At 40.9% G+C, this 18,966-nt stretch overlaps 2 protein-coding genes across 3 annotated transcripts in view; one reads left to right on the top strand and one right to left on the bottom strand.

Moving 5' to 3' along the window:
- The window catches only part of PAFAH1B2 (platelet activating factor acetylhydrolase 1b catalytic subunit 2), a 1,197,441-nt gene that overhangs the window by 404,197 nt on the left and 774,278 nt on the right, over positions 1-18,966 (bottom strand). The window lies entirely within an intron of this gene.
- The window catches only part of BUD13 (BUD13 homolog), a 367,265-nt gene that overhangs the window by 344,486 nt on the left and 3,813 nt on the right, over positions 1-18,966 (top strand). For both annotated transcript variants that reach the window (XM_050758996.1, XM_050758995.1), the window contains 8 exons: positions 935-1,028; positions 5,352-5,436; positions 7,505-8,254; positions 9,832-10,049; positions 11,651-11,756; positions 12,403-12,541; positions 12,864-13,048; positions 13,600-13,681. In XM_050758996.1, coding sequence (XP_050614953.1) covers positions 935-1,028; positions 5,352-5,436; positions 7,505-8,254; positions 9,832-10,049; positions 11,651-11,756; positions 12,403-12,541; positions 12,864-13,048; positions 13,600-13,681 — 1,659 coding nt within the window. The remainder of the gene's footprint in view (positions 1-934; positions 1,029-5,351; positions 5,437-7,504; positions 8,255-9,831; positions 10,050-11,650; positions 11,757-12,402; positions 12,542-12,863; positions 13,049-13,599; positions 13,682-18,966) is intronic.

Below are 18,966 nucleotides of genomic sequence, written 5' to 3'. Positions count from 1 at the left end.
GCAGTCAAGAAAAGTTTGCCAGACTGGGTGCGATGGCTCTCGCCTGTAATCCCAGCACTTTGGGAGGCCGAGGCGGGCGGATCATGAGGTCAGGAGATCAAGACCATCCTGGCTAACACAGTGAAACCCCATCTGTACTAAAAAAATACGGAAAATTAGCCGGGCATAGTGGCAGGCGCCTGTAGTCCCAGCTACTCGGGAGGCTGAGGCAGGAGAATGGCACGATCCCGGGAGGCGGAGCTTGCAGTGAGCTGAGATTGTGCCACTGCACTCCAACCTGGGCGACAGAGCAAGACTCCGTCTCAAAAAAAAAAAAAAAAAGTTTGCCAAAGGAAGTTAAATTTGTGTTAGGACCTGAAAAATGAGGAAGAGTTTCCTGGAATGAGGAAGAGTTTCCTAGCACTTTGGGAGGCCAAGGCGGGTGGATTGCTTGCATATAGGAGTTTGGGACCAGTGTGGGCAACATGGTTAAACCCTGTTTCTACAAAAAATTAAAAAAAAAAAAGTCAGGCACAGTGGCACATGCCTGTAGTCTCAGCTACTTGGGAGACTGAGTGGAGAGAATAACTTAACCCCAGGAAGTCAAAGCTGCAGGGAGCCATGATGGTGTCCCTGCACTCCAGCCTGGGCAACAGTGTGAGACCCTGTCTCAAAAAAGAAAAAGATTGAGAAGTGTAGATCAGGCAGAGGGAAGGAACTGCATATGTGAAAACTGATGTGGTAGTAACTTGGCTCCTTCCTAGGCACCAAAGGATGACCCAGGGAGGTGTTCAACCAAGGAAGTAGCAGTAGGAGATTAAGATGAGCTTGAAGACAAAGACTGGACCATGCAGGATCCTGTAGGATTTTGAACTTTTATTTTAAAACCAATAGATAAGTGTTTTTAGGCTGGTATCCTAGAATGACTCTTTTTGATCTTCTTCTTCTCATTTAGAATGCGGATTGTGGATGATGATGTGAGCTGGACCGCTATCTCCACAAGTAAACCAGAAAAGGAGGAAGAGGAAGATGATGGAGATTTGCCTGTGGTATGTATCTTTGGGGCTCTCAGGATTTTGAAATGAAGCAAGCTTCTCAATTTTTTTTTTTTTTTTCAGACGGAGTCTCACTCTGTCTCCTGGGCTGGAGTGCAATGGCGTGATCTTGGCTCACTGCAACCTCCACCTCCTGGGTTCAGGCGATTCTCCTGCCTCAGCCTCCTGAGTAGCTGGGACTACAGGCACCCGTCGTCATGCCCGGCTAATTTTTTTTTTTTGTATTTTTGTGGAGACGGGGTTTCACCATGTTGGCCAGGCTGGTCTTGAACTCCTGACCTCAGGTGATCCACCTACCTTGGCCTCCCAAAGTGCTGGGATTACAGGTGTGAGCCACTGTGCCAGGCCAGGCTTCTCAATTTCTTTTCCCAGCTCAGGGTAGATTTGTAGGGGGTTGGTTGAGAACAGAAAAGAGGTGACAGTTTCCAAAGAGCTGTTTAAAATAGTTTTCTTTGCTGATGCCTATACACCAACTCCTCTCTTTATGGAGGGCCCATCAGCCTAGAAATGAGACGGATCACAGAGAGAGGACTTCTCAACATCAGTGATAGAGTAATGATGTGAATTGGCTGTGGTTCAGTTTGTTGGAATCTTCCTTAAAAACAATGCTGAGGTTCAATTATAGGGAACTTTTTATTTGTTCCTTTTTTTCATTGATTTAACCAAACTTTCAAATTATATATTCTTGCCTAAGTACTGGAGATATGTAGATTAATAGAACATAGCTATATTTTAGAGTTTATACCCTGGAATAGAAAACAATTTCAAATAAATTTCAACAGTATGGTAAATGTTGGGGATATTTCACATATGTACCAAGTACCACTAGAGCCCAGGGGAAGTAGCATACTTTGTATTCTGTTGGGAGATCTCCTGAAAGATGTAAATATTGAGTTTTGAAGGATAAATAAGAGCCAGGTGGACAAAATCATAGGCAAATGACCTTCCAGTGGTTCATGAAACCATTGCTGAGAATTTCTGAGAAACAAAGTGGAAAGGAGAGCTGTTGATAGGCTGAATTCCACTAAAGGTGGTAAAGATGGATTCCAGATGAGTATTTAACATGAATTCCCAGCAAAATTCTAAAATAGATTATTTAAAAGAGGGCTTGCTAGTAATTAGAAGGGAAATAGTGATCTTAGGGAGCCAATTTAGTTTTGGTCAGAACAAATAAATATTAACAATGTTTGTTGTTATTTTTTAATTTTATGAAAGCAATGCATGTTTATTACAGAATATTTGGGAATTGTAAAAAGTTTAAAGTTTTTAAAAGAATAACCACTTATATTGTGACCATCCAAAGGTAACTGCTGATATTTGGATGCATATCTCTTCAGGTTTTTCTCTTTAGAGATTATACATGCTTGTGTTTTATTTTTTTGAACATAATTGGGATCATACTGTACATATGGTTTTGGAGTCTACTCTTCTGCTAAATAATATGTTTTGGATACTTTGGTAAGACCTTAAAATATTCTTTGAGTGTATGATTTTTATTGGTTATGTAGTAGTTTACTATATATATTTAATCCGTTCTATTACTGGATACATGAACTGTTTCCACTTTTAAAATATCATACATCATTGTACATAAATCATTTGTAGAAATCAGTTACTTTCTTTATTCCCATAATATGAAATGAATGGATCAAAGGGTATGGTTCTTTTTAGTTATATTCCCATATTGCTTTCCAAAAGGTGCTACCAGTTTACACTCCCACTAGAGGTAATGAGAATGCCAGTTCGCCTACGTCGTCAATATTATTATTATTATTTTTGAGACAGGGTCTTGCTCTGTTGCCCAGGCTGAAGTACAGTGGTGTGATCATGGCCCATTGTGGTGTGATCATGGCCCATTGTAGCCTCTGCCTCCCAGGTGCAAGCAGTCCTCCTACCGTAGCCCCACAACTAGCTGATACCAAAGGTGCACACCTCAATGCCTGGCTAATTTTGTGTATTTTTTGTAGAGATGAGGTCTCTGTGTTGCCCAGTCTGGTCTTGAACGCCTGGGCTCAAGTGATCCTCCCGCCTAGGCCTCCTAAAGTGTTGGGATTACAGGTGTTAGCCACATGCCCGGCTGATATTAAAGAATTATTAACAAAACAAAACCAATAGCAAACCTATGCCGATTTAGCAAGTGAGTAATGGTATCCATTTCTTTTTTTTTTTTTCCTGAGACGGAGTCTTCCTCTGTCGCCCAGGCTGAAGTGCAGTGGTGCAATCTCGGCTCACTGCAAGCTCCGCCTCCCGTGTTCACGCCATTCTCCTGCCTCAGCCTCCGGAGTAACTGAAACTACAGGCTCCTGCCACCATGCCCGGCTAATTTTTTGTATTTTTAGTAGAGATGGGGTTTCACCATGTTAGCCAGGATGATCTCGATCTCCTGACCTCGTGATCCACCTGCCTCGGACTTCCAAAGTGCTGGGATTACAGACGTGAGCCACCGTGCCTGGCCCAGTTTCTTCGAACACTAGTGAAATGAATCATTTTTTATATGTTCATTAGGCTTATGTTGTAGGTGTATTTTATCATTTGCCTTTTCACTTACTTCTTAATAGTTTTTATTTATTATTTATTTTTTTTCAGACAGATTCTTGCAGTGTCACCAATGCTGGAGTGCAGTGGCTCGATCTTGGCTCACTGCAGCCTCTGCCTCCTGGGTTCAAGCGAACCTCCTGCCTCAGCCTCCCGAATAGCTGGGATTATAGGCGCCTGCCACCATGCCCAGATAATTTTCGTGTTTTTAGTAGAGACGGGGTTTTTCCATGTTGCCCAGGCTGGTCATGAACTCCTGGGCTGAAGCGATCCACCCGCCTCAGCCTCCCAAAGTGCTGGGATTACAGGAATGAGCCACTGCACCTGGCCATTTTCTTTTATGATATTGTCTTGCTTTTATCATGGCCCAAAAACCTAAACAAAGGAGACTTTAGTGCCACTGCTCTCTGCATTGGTTAAAACAGATCTTGATTATTGAATTCATTTTTGTAACTGCAAGATCACCACCACCACCACTAGTAATAATGGCAAAATGATTATGATGATTATGATAGCAGTGACAGCACAGGAATAACTAATAGGTGTAATTTATTGAGCATTTATCATTTACCACGCAGGGCTAAGCTTACGTGAATTATCTCATTCGATCCTTATAGCAATCCTTTGAATCCCACTTTTACAAATGAGGAAATTGAGGCTTAGAATAATTTACCAAAGGTTACACAGATGCTAAGTGGCAGAACTGGGGTTTAGATCTTAATTCATCTTGCCTGAAACCTGTGCTTTTAATGCTCAGTGAGAGATCTCAAAACTGGGTTATATGAAGAATGATGGTAGGATTTTCGGAGAAGTAGAGGGCTGTTACGACCTGGATTTAAATTCCAGTTCTGCCACTTGTTAGCTTGTGATATTGAGAAAGTTACTTAACTTCTCTGAGTCAGTTTGCTATTCAGTAGTGTGGAGCCTTTCTTTGCAGGGTTATTGTGAGAATCGAGTTAGATTATATGAGTAAAACACAAAACACAGTACCTTGCACATAGTTGCTACTCTGTAGCTAGGATTTATTATGCCATCATTCTTTGAAAATTTGTCATGTGGAAAAGGGATCAGTTGCATCAGAGGTCAGAACTAGAATCAATTCAAAGAAGTTATAGGAAGGTAGAGATGAGACCAGTAAAACTAAGAACTTTCTAACATTTTTGAAAAATGCAGTGGACTGCGTTGTAAGATAATGAGGTCCTTGTCAGGAAGGGATTGGGTGAGTGACCATTTATTAGGAATACTATAGAGAAGATTCTGATTCGTTCGGAAGTTTGGAAGATAAGAAATGTGGTTTTAGCTCTTAAAGATTAATGATTCTGTGTACATCTCAGTGGCTGTTTTTGGTTGTATTCAAGAAAACCTATTATTGTGACTACCTACAACAAGAAAGGTTTCATAGAAACCCAAAGTCCTTGATTAGTGCTAGGCATGATGGGGGGCCACCTATGTTTTCACTCTTAATGTAGAAGTAAAAGTGTATAGGAATTTAGTGTTAGCTTACAAGTGGCTGTTGTGTACCTAGCAGGTTAATAAAAAGGTTTGTAATGAAAGAAATTAACCTTTGTGGGGAAATTGAATTATCCAACTAATACAGTGACAATCAGATGCTTATGGAGCTAGCATAACTGAAGACCCCTACTTATTTCTTCATGACCATGTTGGATATGTGTGCGCCCTTAGGTTAGGAATCGGAATGGTTGTAACTTCAGGTTCTTGAGACAGTGCTTCTTGGCTGGATCCTGTGGATTTCCTCAGCATAGGAAATCTTTACTCCCACAGGTGGCAGAGTTTGTGGATGAGCGGCCGGAAGAGGTAAAGCAGATGGAGGCCTTTCGTTCCAGTGCCAAATGGAAGCTTCTGGGAGGTGAGTTCCAACAGTAGATAAATCTAAATCTCCATTAGTAGGGGAGGTCTTTTTTTCTTTTCTACACTTTTCTTTTAGAGGAATGCATAGTTTTTTTTAGCATGTCATTGATCCTGAAAAATAAAGCAGGAAAAAGGAAGCTGGACTTCTTCAGAAGTAGTAAGACATAGGAACTTAAAGACCAGATATTCCTCTTTCTCTTGTATTTTGGCATTAGGGTTACTGAGGTTGGTGACTAATTTGGAGGCCTGTGAGCACCCATTCCTCTTTGACTCAGAATAGGAGAGCCCTTGGTATATAGGCAAGACTTTGGGAGGAGTTTACAAGAAACAGGAACAGAATTTGGGGACTTTAGCTACCACTGTCCTCTTCCACAATGAAGCAACTCATTTCTGGGGGGGTCAAGGACCAATGTTTTTTGTTCTGTTTGTGTTAGTAAATTTCTCTCTTCTTTCCTTAAATATTGGTATTTTATAGTGCATTACCCTCCACCTGCCCACTTTAGACTCTTCCTAAGCTAATATTTATAACTTAACTCACTTGAAAAAAATTTGAGTCCTTGAGACTTGGATAAAAAGTGTTTTGTGTGTCACATCTGTTTGAGCATAGACTGGTCTTATTTGCCATGATAGTCCCCTGTCTGGCACAAGGAGCTGCCTTTAATAAATATCTGTAGAATTGCTTAATTGCTAGTAGGCATTTGATTTTTGTAGCCTAACCAGAATTCTTTTCCAAAGAGAGTCTTTTGGTCTCCATATCTTGTTTGTCTAGGAAGACATACAGACACACACACACAGTGCTTTTCAGTATCTGAATGTTTAGAAAGTCAGTCACACACACTCACTCACTCACTCACTTACTCCTTTTCTTCTGCCTTGCTTTCACTTCCTCATCCCAATCTGTTACTGGAAATACGTTTACCAATCTCTGACCCTTACTTCCTTCAGATTTACTGTTAGGCCCCCCACAGACATCATACTTTTCTCTGTGGAGTGGATTCCAATCAGATAGGCCTGTTCCCCAAAGTAAAGGAGTTGACTTGGTTTAATTCATTCATTTAGCAAGTATTCATTGGTTCCTGCCCAGCCTTTATTTTTATTTGGGCTATGGGGCTCAATGACAAGAGATAGAGGTAGAGGAAGAACTGGATTTTGAAACCGTTCCAGATGCTATAGATATTTCATTCTGTGGTGCCTTTGAAAATGGAAGGTCTCAAACTTGTATTTTAACTTTAAAGATTTACGTATTTTAAAGATTGCATATGGACTCTGGAGTCAAATAGAGCTGAATTTAAATATTCCTCCACCACTTATTAGCAATATGACTTTGGCAAGTTAATCTTTCTGAGTATTAACTTCCTCATCTATAAAATGGAAATGACAATATTTATGTCCTAGGCTTATGAGAATTGAATCAGGTAATCTCTATAAAACATTGGCACACAGTAGGTGATTGGTAATTACTTGCTCCTTTCTTTTTTTGTGATTTTTTCCGCTCTCTAACAAAGAGCACAGTGAAATGGATTAAATAGTTAACAGCATTTGATTTTGATACTCACCGTTTTAGTCAATTTACCTTTTGAAAGAGGAGTGAGTACAAACTATAAAGTATCTAGGCAAAATATCAGTAGGAGCCACTAGCTGGGAACTCTGCACAAATGAGGTGTTAGAAAGAACATTGGACTGGGAGTTAGAAGACTTGGATTCTAGCCTGTGTCTTCATCTTAGTAGCTGTGACCTTGGGTAAGAAATCGCTCAGCTCCTCAGCTGAAAGCAGAGGCTCTGTTCATAATACAAGGGTACCTGCCCTGCTTACCTTAAAGGGTATAATATGAAAAATGTACTGAAAATGCTTTGCAAATTTATGACTTGGTAGGTGGAGGGGTTATTCTTAAGATATTCATGAGTGGTGATTTGCTGCCGCTAAGCAAGAAAACTGTGCAGGCCTTTTGGGCTTTTTGAGCAGTTCTGAGGTATGTGCTGCTGGAGCATGTCTTGAAACTGGGTGTGGGGGTGGACAGAGGGACAGAGCATTTGTGGGAATCTGACTCTTTGTTTTTTGTGTTTAGGCCACAATGAAGACCTACCCTCACACAGGCATTTTCTTCACGATACCCTAGATTCATCTCCTAGGAGAGTCCGTCATGATACCCCGGATTCATCTCCTAGGAGAGTCCGTCATGATACCCCGGATTCATCTCCTAGGAGAGTCCGTCATGATACCCCGGATTCATCTCCTAAGAGGGCCCGTCATGACACCCCAGATCCTTCTCCCCTCAGAGGGGCTCGTCATGACTCAGACACATCTCCTCCCAGGAGGATCCGTCATGACTCCTCAGACACTTCACCTCCAAGGAGGGCCCGTCATGATTCTCCAGATCCTTCTCCTCCCAGGAGGCCTCAGCATAATTCTTCAGGTGCATCTCCTAGGAGAGTCCGTCATGATTCACCAGATCCCTCTCCTCCTAGGCGAGCCCGTCGTGATTCCTCAGATATCTCTACCACCAGAAGGGTCCATAACAACTCCCCTGACACATCTAGGAGGACTCTTGGCTCTTCAGACACACAGCAACTCAGAAGGGCCCATCATGACTCCCCTGATTTGGCTCCTACTGTCACTCATTCCCTACCCAGAACCAAAAGTGGTAAAGCCCCAGAAAGAGCCTCTAGCAAGACTTCTCCACCTTGGAAGGAGTCAGGAGCCTCCCATTCGTCACTCCCAAAGAACAGCAAATATGAGTATGACCCTGACCTCTCTCCTCCACGAAAAAAGCAAACAAAATCCCATTTTGGAGACAAGAAGCAGTTTGATTCCAAAGGTGAGCATATGACTGTCCATGAGAGGGACATATGTATCCCTGGGAGCTTTCTTTTGGCCCTTTACTTGTTTTATTAGGTATGAGAATGGAGTTTCTTTGGGAAAGTTTTGAAAAGTGAGAGGCTGGGTTTGGGAGAGTTAAAGGATTATGGTGGCAGGAGGAAGATTTTCATGTATCTTTTTACGTACTCGCCCCACCCCATAGAAAAGTACAATTTATTTGTTGCAGAAGCTTTAGAATGTACAGAAGTGTATAAAGATAAAATGTGACACAAAATTCTGTCATTCAGAGGCAATTAGTGTTGTAGCCAGGGCCATCTTAGTCTTTTTTGGTTTGGCTTTTTTATATAGTTGAGTTCTGGCTATGTAGAACATTTGTATTGCATGTGCAATCTTGCCTGCTCTCCTTTCTTAACAGTCTTCCTCAGGCCATAAAAACATCTTTATGTTAGTATTTTTAATAGTGTTTCATTACATAAATTTAACCATTTTCCTAATAAAGAATGTTTTTGGTTATTTCTAAGTTTTTGCTTCTGTAATTCTATAATGAACATCCTTGTACATAAACTGTTGTCCCCATTTTGGATTATTTCCTTATCTACTTCTAGATAGATTTCCTGGAAATTCAACTACTTCTATATAGGTTTCTCAGAAAGCTGAGAAGTTGATGTACTGGGTCAGAAGATGTGGCCGTTTTAAAGACTGTCGATACATATTGCAGAATGCTCTTTGGGAGGTGACTTGTGATGCTTATACAGTCACTAGAATTTAGGCCTGTGCAGTTAAATTTTTTATTCCCTCTTTTGTTCCCAGGAACTATTTTAATTTTAAATTAAAGCACTTTGTTATCCTTTAGTCCGAGGATATCAGAATATAATTCTAGGTATTTCTGACTTTTGCCACACTATGGAGAGCTGTCTTTCCATGAGTGGGGTTACTGACATAGAGGAGTGTGTGGAGATCTTACACACCAGTTACAGTCAGTGGTCACTTGGGAATAGAATGCCATCTTCTACCTATTGGTCTTAAAAGTTGTTTCTGACTTTGCTCTTCTCCTATGTCATCCATAGTTATGTTTAGGTTAATGATAATTCTTCATAGAAAAACTAAATAAATATTGTACATTAGCTTGGTAAGTTATTTTCTTAGATTCTTCCAAGGGGATTAAAGAACTCTTTGGCCAGGCATGGTGGCTCAAGCCTGTAATCCTAGCACTTTGGAGGCCGAGGCAGGCGAATCACCTCAGGTCAGGAGTTCAAGACCAGCCTGGCCAACATTGGCGAAACCCCATCTCTACTAAAAACACAAAAATTAGCTGGGCGTGGTGGCACACACCTGTAATTCCAGCTGCTTGGGAGGCAGAGGCACAAGAATTGCTTGAACCCAGGAGGCGGAGATTGCAGTGAGCTGAGATCACGCCACTGCACTCCAGCCTGAGACTCTGTCTCAAAAAATAAAATAAAATAAAATAGAAGGAATTCTTTAATTTCTAGGTTCTTCTCCCAGCCATAGGAGATTTCATGTAAGTTCTTCACCTAGGGGACATCAGAGTCACACAGATTCTTTGCTCCTATCCAGGTGACTGCCAGAAAACAACTGATTCAGACCTTTCTTCTCCACGGCATAAACAAAGTCCAGGGCACCAGGATTCCGATTCAGATCTATCACCTCCACGGAATAGACCCAGACACCGGAGCTCTGATTCTGACCTCTCTCCACCAAGGAGGAGACAGAGGACCAAATCTTCTGATTCTGATCTGTCCCCGCCTCGAAGGAGTCAGCCTCCTGGAAAGAAGGTCAGGATTTTCAGGAGCCATGTCCTCCTTTTTGTGTGACTCTTCTCTCTCAGTTTTATATATGTCCCAGATAAGCCAAGAAGAAGGATGTAGCTCTTAGAAGTGTAGTAAATCTTAGTTAAAAGGACCTTTGGAGGTCTTTCTTTCTGAAGGCAAACTGGCTATAACCCATCCCGGATGGACTTACAGATACCAGATTTCCCAAGTAGCTTCTGCTTTTACAGCCTCTTAATTCTACAATCTCATTTTAACAGGTCCAGAAAAGCTTCCTATTTTCTTAGGAATAAACTGGGGACTGTAATTTGCAGAGTGGAGTTTGGAGCACAAACATTGTGTCAGACGGATCATATGGCAAGATGCTTAATATCTCTAAACCTCAGTTTCTTTATCTGTAAATTGTGGATAATAGTAGTACCTACTGTGTAAGGTTGTTATGATAATTAAGCCAGTGTAAGTAAAACTCTTAGCACAGTGTCTGGGACAAAGTAAGTATCTAGTGTTAGTGATTTACTACTATAAATTGGAGGGGGGGGGGGGGGGGGGGGGGGGGGGGGGGGGGGGGGGGGGGGGGGGGGGGGGGGGGGGGGGGGGGGGGGGGGGGGTTGGACTATAGGTCTCTGTATCCAGAACTTAAGAACAGACACTTAAAATATGAAACCACTTTTAGAAATCATGTTGTCCGAAAGGTCAATGTTTTGTTTTGAATTCATGATAAAGCTTGATGAATTAGCCAAAAAACCCAAAAATCCATATGAACCCTGAGTAATTATATTGTAAAGAACATTGGTAGTAGTAAAGGAATCTTATTTGTGAATGGTTAAGAAACAGAATGATAGAGGCTGTGATGTGCATTTTTCTCCCCAGTGCAGACTTATCGGGTAAATCTTGTCTGTAGAAAACTCTGAGAAGACTGGTCCTGGCAGGGTAGACCAGCTTGTTCTTTACCCAGGGAGTGAAATTCTCCTCTTTTAGGGAAAAAAGAGGTCTCTGTTTCAGCTGGACCCCTTGACATTTTATATATCTGTTTAGTTCATGGACAACTTAATATTAGTCCAATTTGGTTGCTTAAGGATATCAGGATATACTGTGTGCTTCATTCGTGGGCTGGTTTGCTATCTTGATACTAAGTGGAAATTAGCAAAAAGTTTTCATTTGGTTAGATCTTTTGTTATTACCCTGAAATATATCCACAATTTAAGGATCTTAGGTTTGCTTGAGTTTGTACTGTAAATGGAATATTTTATCAGTGTTGGTCTCTAATGGAAGGCTTAGTGCTTTATACTGGTTTCTGATCAGATGACCTGAGAGAATCTTCATGTGTGCAGTTTATATTCTGAAAAGTCAGAAAGGCAAATGTGTAGCTCTCCCTTTAATATATTGTTAGTTTGTGTTTCTGCTTACTCTTAAACTTGATGGTTTTGATGAAATTTGATTTTCTTTTATAGTTTTTGAATCCTATGGTAATTAATGAGAATATAAAGCTAGAGTTTGAGGTTTAATTATTGCTGGTCATCAGACACAAATGCAACTAACTGTGTACCCATGGAGCCTACTGCCACATCATCTCATTAATGTTGGATGCTCCCTTTTCCATTGCATAGGCTGCACACATGTATTCTGGGGCTAAAACTGGGTTGGTGTTAACTGACATACAGCGAGAACAGCAGGAGCTCAAGAAACAGGATCAAGAAACCATGGCATTTGAAGGTAAAAATATGAAAGTGCAGAGACCAATCCAGGCTCATTTTTTTTTTTTAGATTTAGCTTATTGTACCTGGTATTTTAAACTTTTAATTGCTATCAAATTTCAGCTCTGGTTTTATGCATGGTTGTAATTTCTCAGTGAGTCTCAGTGTTTCTTTCCTTCTTGAAAAATGCTATTTCGCCCAGGCGTGGTGACTCATTGTAATTCCAGCAATTTGGTAGTCCGAGGCGGGTGGATCAGCTGAGGTCTGTAGTTCGAAACCAGCCTGGCTAACATGATGAAACCCCGTCTCTACTAAAAATAGAAAAAAACTAGCCAGACGTGGTGTTGCATGCCTGTAATCCCAGCTACTCAGGAAGCTGAGACAGGAGAATCGCTTGAACCCGGGAGATGGAGGTTGCGGTGAGCCCAGATCGCGCCACTGCACTCCAGCCTTGGCAACAGAGCGAGACTCCATATCAAAAAAAAAAAAGAAAAATGCCATTTCTCGGGCCCAGTGCCAATATGCACCTAGATGTTGGTAGGAACTACTTTGGTCTGGCTGCAGAAGTTCTTATCCAGCATTAGAATCCCAAGTGGTTGATTTGATCTCTTAGAATGTTATTTCTGATTTTGATCCTGATATTTGAGTATAATTTTCCTTTGCAGCTGAATTTCAATATGCTGAAACCGTATTTCGAGATAAGTCTGGTCGTAAGAGGAATTTGAAACTGGAACGTTTAGAGCAAAGGAGGAAAGCAGAAAAGGACTCAGAGAGAGATGAGCTGTATGCCCAGTGGGGAAAAGGGTAAGGGAACCACTGAAAGGGTAAACAAGATGGCAGTGACTGGAACAAGTCATTTCTCTGCTCTTCTTGATCACTCACTTTCTTATTATGCCTTCAGAGCTGTTATCAGTAATGGGAAATTTGGTGTGCTGAATCTTCTTCCTAGGATATTGATATATTCCACACTTCCAGTGGATATTCTGGGAATTTTACCCTGCTCAGTATTTGCCCTAGGGTACTACTAGAAAGAGGAGAGTCTCCAAATTTAGCAGTATGGTCCATCTTGTGTAGAAGTGGAAATGTCATACGGGATAGCAAACACTCTTGGTTCTTTTTTGCCCAGGCTTGCCCAGAGCCGGCAACAGCAACAAAATGTGGAGGATGCAGTGAAAGAGATGCAAAAGCCTCTGGCCCGCTATATTGATGACGAAGATCTGGATAGGATGCTAAGAGAACAAGAAAGAGAGGGGGACCCCATGGCCGACTTCATCAAGAAGAATAAGGCCAAGGAGAACAAGAATAAAAAAGGTGGGACTTCTGGGAATCATCAGAGCTGGAGGTGACTTGTGAAGAGAGAGAATCATTAGGATTCTGATACATAGCTGTATGCAAGGAAGGATTTCCCAAATAATTTAAATTCATTGTATTTGTGAGTTTAGATTCAACTCAACTGGTCTTTCTATGTGAAAATTTTTCCGGGCCAGGCACGGTGGCTCATGCTTGTAATCCCAGCACTTTGGGAGGCTGAGGTGGGTGAATCACCTGAGGTCAGGAGTTGGAGACCAGCCTGGCCATTGTGAAACCCCATCTCTACTAAAAATACAAAAAAAAATTAGCTGGACGTGGTGGTGCACGCTTGTAATCCCAGCTACTTAGGAGGCTAAGGTACGAGAATCGCTTGAACCCAGGAGGCAGAGGTTGCAGTAAGCCGAGATTGTGCCACTGTACTCCAGCCTGGGCAACAGAGTGAGACTCTATTAAAAAAATAATAATAATAATAAAAAATTCCCACATTGCCATCCAGCTCTGAATTAAATTATGTCATTAATTAAATACTTTTTTCTTACTCCTCTCTTTAGTGAGACCTCGCTACAGTGGTCCAGCACCTCCTCCCAACAGATTTAATATCTGGCCCGGATATCGCTGGGATGGAGTGGACAGGTAAGCCTGGGTATTTCTTAGGTTTTTATTTTCTCTTCTACCTGACTGTAACCTTCCCCAACCACTCGTAAGTTGCTCCACACTTTATTTCATTCTCTGCTTTAATCACAAGGTGAAAAATACGCACTTTGCTTGCTTCTATTTCTGAGGTCCACAAATCCTATTTTTCATGCTTGGAACACTCCTCTTTCTGTTTCCTTTTCATAACACTTTTTAAAGCTCTGTACAAACAACTCAGGTGGTTCAGATAAGACACCCTTTGTTTTGGACATTGGTTACTTTTAATGATATTTTCTAAGGTTTAGAGGGGTCGAGTGATGAGTCGTAGTCTGGAGCCTTCTATGTGATATGTCTTTAAAATGTAGCCTCTGAATCTTTATTCACTTTACGGTCTTAGGAGGCAGTCACTTTTAATGTCTCACGGTCCTCTACCACCTCATCTGTCTACCTACCAGCATCTGTACCCACATGCTCTAACTTCCTGTCTGTTATGATGGATGAACTATATTTGCTTCCATCCAGAGTCAGTTCGTGTACTTACGTATTAGATTCTATCTCCTCTTGCCTACTAAAGGACATTGTTTTAGTATCTAGCACAATAATTCTCAAACTTTTTAATTTCAGGATCCTTTTACACTCTTTTTTTTTTTTTTTTTAGATGGAGTCTCGCCCTGTTGCCTGGGCTGGAATGCAGTGGCGCAATCTCAGCTCACTGCAACCTCTGCCTCCCGGGTTCGAGCGATTCTCCTGCCCCAGCCTCCCGAGTAGTTGGGATTACAGGCGCGTGCTGCCATCCCCAGCTATTTTTTATATCTTTAGTAGAGACAGGTTTTCACTATGTTGCCAGGCTGGTCTCGAACTCCTGACCTTAGGTGATACGTCCACCTTGGCCTCCCAGAGTACTGGGATTCCAGGTTTACAGGATTACAGGATTACAGGTGAGCCACCATGCCCAACCACTCTTGTTTTTTGTTGTTGTTGAGGCAGAGTCTTGCTCTGTTGCCCAGGCTGGAGTGCAGTGGTGCGATCTCCACTTCCCGGGTTCAAGCAATTCTCATGCTTCTGCGGCCTGAGTAGTTGGGATTACAGGTGTGCATCACCATACCCAGCTAATTTTTGTATTTTTAGTAGAGACGGGGTTTTTGCCACGTTGGCCAGGCTGGTCTTCAATTCCTGGGCTCATATGATCGTCTGCCTCAACTTCCCAAAGTGCTGGGATTACAGGCTTGAGCCACCATGCCTGGCCTACACTCTTAAAAATTACTGATGACCTCAAAAAGCTTTTGTTGATGTGGATTATATATATTGATATTTACCATGTTATAAATTAAAACTCAAACATTTAAAAAGTGTTCATTCTAAAAAATAATAAACTAATTACATTAACATAGTAACTTTTTTTATTATTATACTTTATGTTCTAGGGTACGTATGCACAACATGCAGGTTTGTTACATATGTATACATGTGCCATGTTGGTGTGCTGCACCGATAATTACTGTATTTTTAAATGAAAAATAATTACATTTTCCAAGTGAAAAAATAGAAGGATGGCATTGATTTACATTTTTGCAAATCTCATTAATGTCTGACTTAATAGTAGGTAACTTGACTGCATTTGTCTGCTGTGATATGTTGTTCAGTTGAAGTATAGGAAGAAAATTTAGCCTCACACATAGGTAGTTAGAAAGAGAAGGCATATTATATTTCTTAATGTTAACACAAAAACTCAACAAGTGCTGGTTTCTTAAAGGTGAGCTATGTGGAACCTGAAACCAGATCAAAGAACTTTCATTACTGTTATATTAATTTTTTTAATACTTTGAGTGGATCTTTTACCCATGCATGATTTTATAACATCATGCATTGGTCATTTGTAAAATATTGGTTTGCTGAGTTTTTCAGACCTTCCAAATGTTGACATATTTCCACTATACAATATCAGAAAGTCACTTTTGTTAACATCATTTCTGGTCTCATCACAAAAATCTTTAAATAATGGGAAGTTAAAGAGTTCTCAGTTTTTCAGAATTCTAATTTACACTTGAAAGTTTAAATGTTATCACTGGCATTTCCATTGCTTGAGCTGTTTCCATTTAATAGCTTAATTTCTCTGCTGAGATTTCCCATCTGTTCATTATGAGATATTTTCCTCTTCTTGAAAATATTTATGATATATAATTGGTGCTTTGAAGTCCTTCCTGTCTGCTAATTGCAACATTTGATTCACTACAGGATTGGTTTCTATATTGGCAGCTTTTTCTTCAGTGTGGATTACATTGCCCTGTTTATTTGCCTGTCTGGTCACTTTTTTAAATTGTTACTAGACATCATGAATGATACACTGTAGAGACTTTGAGTTCTGTTACACTGTAATGTCAGTTGTTTTCCTTCTGGTAAAGCTCACTTTGTACAATAGCTTTTTTAGAGATTCCATCAGATTTTGTACCTAGAGGGTCGTTCCATCTTTGCATGCAGTTTGATTTCTTACTTTCCAATCTAGATGCTTTTTGCTTCTTTTTCTTGCCCTGTTCCATTAGCTAGCACTTCATTGCAGATGTCGAATAGAAGTAGTGAGAGCAGACATCTTTGCTTTGTTCCTAATCTGAGGAGGAAAACATTTAGTTTTTTACCATTTTTTTTTTTTTTTTTTTTGAGACGGAGTCTGGCTCTGTCGCCCAGGCTGGAGTGCAGTGGCGCGATCTCGGCTCACTGCAAGCTCCGCCTCCCGGGTTCACGCCATTCTCCTGCCTCAGCCTCCCGAGTAGCTGGGACTACAGGCGCCCACAACCGCGCCCGGCTAATTTTTTGTATTTTTAGTAGAGACGGGGTTTCACTGTGGTCTCGATCTCCTGACCTTGTGATCCGCCCACCTCGGCCTCCCAAAGTGCTGGGATTACAGGCGTGAGCCACCGCGCCCGGCCTAGTTTTTTACCATTAAGTGTGTTGTAAGCTGTAGGTTTTTTGTAGATACCCTTTATCGAGTTAAAGTTCCCTTCTATTCCTGTTTTGCTGAGAGTTTTGTTTTCAGGAATGTATATTGGATTTTGTTCAAAATATTTTCTAATTATCCTTTTGGTTTATTCTTTGCTCCATAGGTTATTTAGGAGTGCATTAATTCCAAATATTTGGACTTTTCTAGATATCTTACTGGTATTGTAATTTAATTCAATTTTGGTCAGATAGTATACTGTAATATTTTGATCTTTTGAAATTTGTTGGTCAGGCGCGGTGGCTCATGCCTGTAATCCCAACACTTTGGGAGCCCAAGGCAGATGAAATTGCTTGAGCCTCGAAATTTGAGACCAGCCTGGGCAACATGGCAAAACCCTGTCTCTACAAAAAAATATAAAAATTAGTCGGGCATAGTGGCACACGCCTGTAGTCCCAGCTACTCTGGAGGCTGAGGTATGAGGATCACTGAGCCCAGGGAGGTCGATGCTGCAATGCGCTGTGATTGCACCACTGCACTCCAGCCTGGATGACAGAGTGAGACCCTGTCTCAAAAAACAGTAATACAAATGAAATTTGTTAGTTGTGTTTTATGGCCCAGTATATAGTCTGTCTTCTGAATGTTTCGTTTGCACTTGAAGAGAACGTATATTCTGTAGTTATAAAAGGTAGTGTTTCAATGAGGTCAAGGTGGTTAATAGTGTTTAGATCTTAGATCACCTATGTTCTGGGTTTTTTTGTGTCTGTATTTTTCTATCAGTTACTATCAATTGTGGATTTTTTGTTTTAGCTGGTTTATTTTGTTTTTCAACTAAAATTTCCATTTAATAGCTTACATTTCTCTGCTGAGATTTCCCATCTGTTCATTATGAGACATTTTCCTCTTCTTGAAAATATTTATGATACATAATTGGTGCTTTGAAGTCCTGTCTGCTAATTGCAACGTTTGATTCACCACAGAATTGCTCTCAATTGACTGCTTTTTCTTCAATGTGTATTGCATTTTCCTGTTTATTTACCTGTCTGGTCACTTTTTAAAATTGTTACTAGGCATCATGAATGATTCACTGTAGAGACTTTGAGTTCTGTTACACTGAACTTAAGTGTAACACATTCCTCTTAAGTGTGTTGGTTTTTATTCTAGCAGGTAGCTAACATGGCTGAACTCCAAACTGTCTCCTTTGCAGTGGACCGCAGCTACAGTCTCTGCTCAGTTCTTTTAGTTTCTAGCTGCCATTTTTTTTTATTGGCCTGATGGTATTTTCTCTGCACATGTGTTGTTTAACAGTCAGCCAAGGATTTGAGTAGGGTTTCTATGTAGATTTTGAGGTTCATCCCTTTTGTAGTTCCTTCTCTTTCAAGATTTCCCTCCTAATTTCCTAGCTGTTCTGCCTACTTTGCACTAACTCCTCAAGCCAGTAAGCCTGTGACTTTCTGCCTTCATGAGCTGTACTGTTTGGGAAGTTGCCCTCTAGCAAATCTCTTCTCATATATAGACTTCATCCAGTTTAGACTTACTTTTGGTCACTCTTCCACATGTTCAAATACCTGTATTTCTTTACTTCGTCTAGGTTTCATAGTTGCTAACTGAGGATAGGTTAGTCTGCTCAGGTTACTCTGCAGTGTCTAGAATCTAACTCCCCACCTTATATGGGCCTAAGGCATTGTCTTCTGTCCCTCATGGTGCCATCAAAATCCAACAGCCAGGTGTGGTGGCATGTGTCTGTAGTACCAGCTACTTGGGAGGCTGAGGCAGGAAGATCCCTTGAACCCAGGAGTTAAAGTCCGGGCTAGGCAACTTAGTGAGACCCCATCTCTAGAATAAAAAATTGTAAGGCTCTTTTTTCTGATATTGGCAGATGTCTATAAGATGACTATAGTTCCTCATCTTGTTAGATATCTTTACGGTAGCTGTGGTTACAGGCTAGCTTACTAGTTCCGTTTGCGGTTCACTACATGAACTGCAAAAAGTATGTCGGCTTTTGGTAGAAGGAGGATTTTTCAGAATACTCACTTGCCATACATATGGCCAGAAGTAGATCTTTTTATAGCACAACCCTACAGATGTTCCCTGCTACCGAGTTTTTGTTTTTTGTTTTTTAATTTTTGGACCCAAAACTTAGAATTCTCCCTGACCTAGTTTTTTACTAGTGTTTAATTTGTCTTCATCTTTCTCAGTTGCTTTATTCCACTTCTTGTTCTGATTTTATCCTAGATTTCTCCTCTTATTTCCCTTTGTCACCCTTGCTTTCTTTCTGTTATTCATCTTTCATCATCTTTCCTAGTTTTGTCTCTATTCGGCCCACTGCAAGGGGATATTTCCAGAACAGATA

Source organism: Macaca thibetana, chromosome 14 (assembly GCF_024542745.1).
Source record: "Macaca thibetana thibetana isolate TM-01 chromosome 14, ASM2454274v1, whole genome shotgun sequence".
NCBI lineage: Eukaryota > Metazoa > Chordata > Mammalia > Primates > Cercopithecidae > Macaca > Macaca thibetana.
This window is presented reverse-complemented; position numbering and strand designations above follow the sequence as displayed.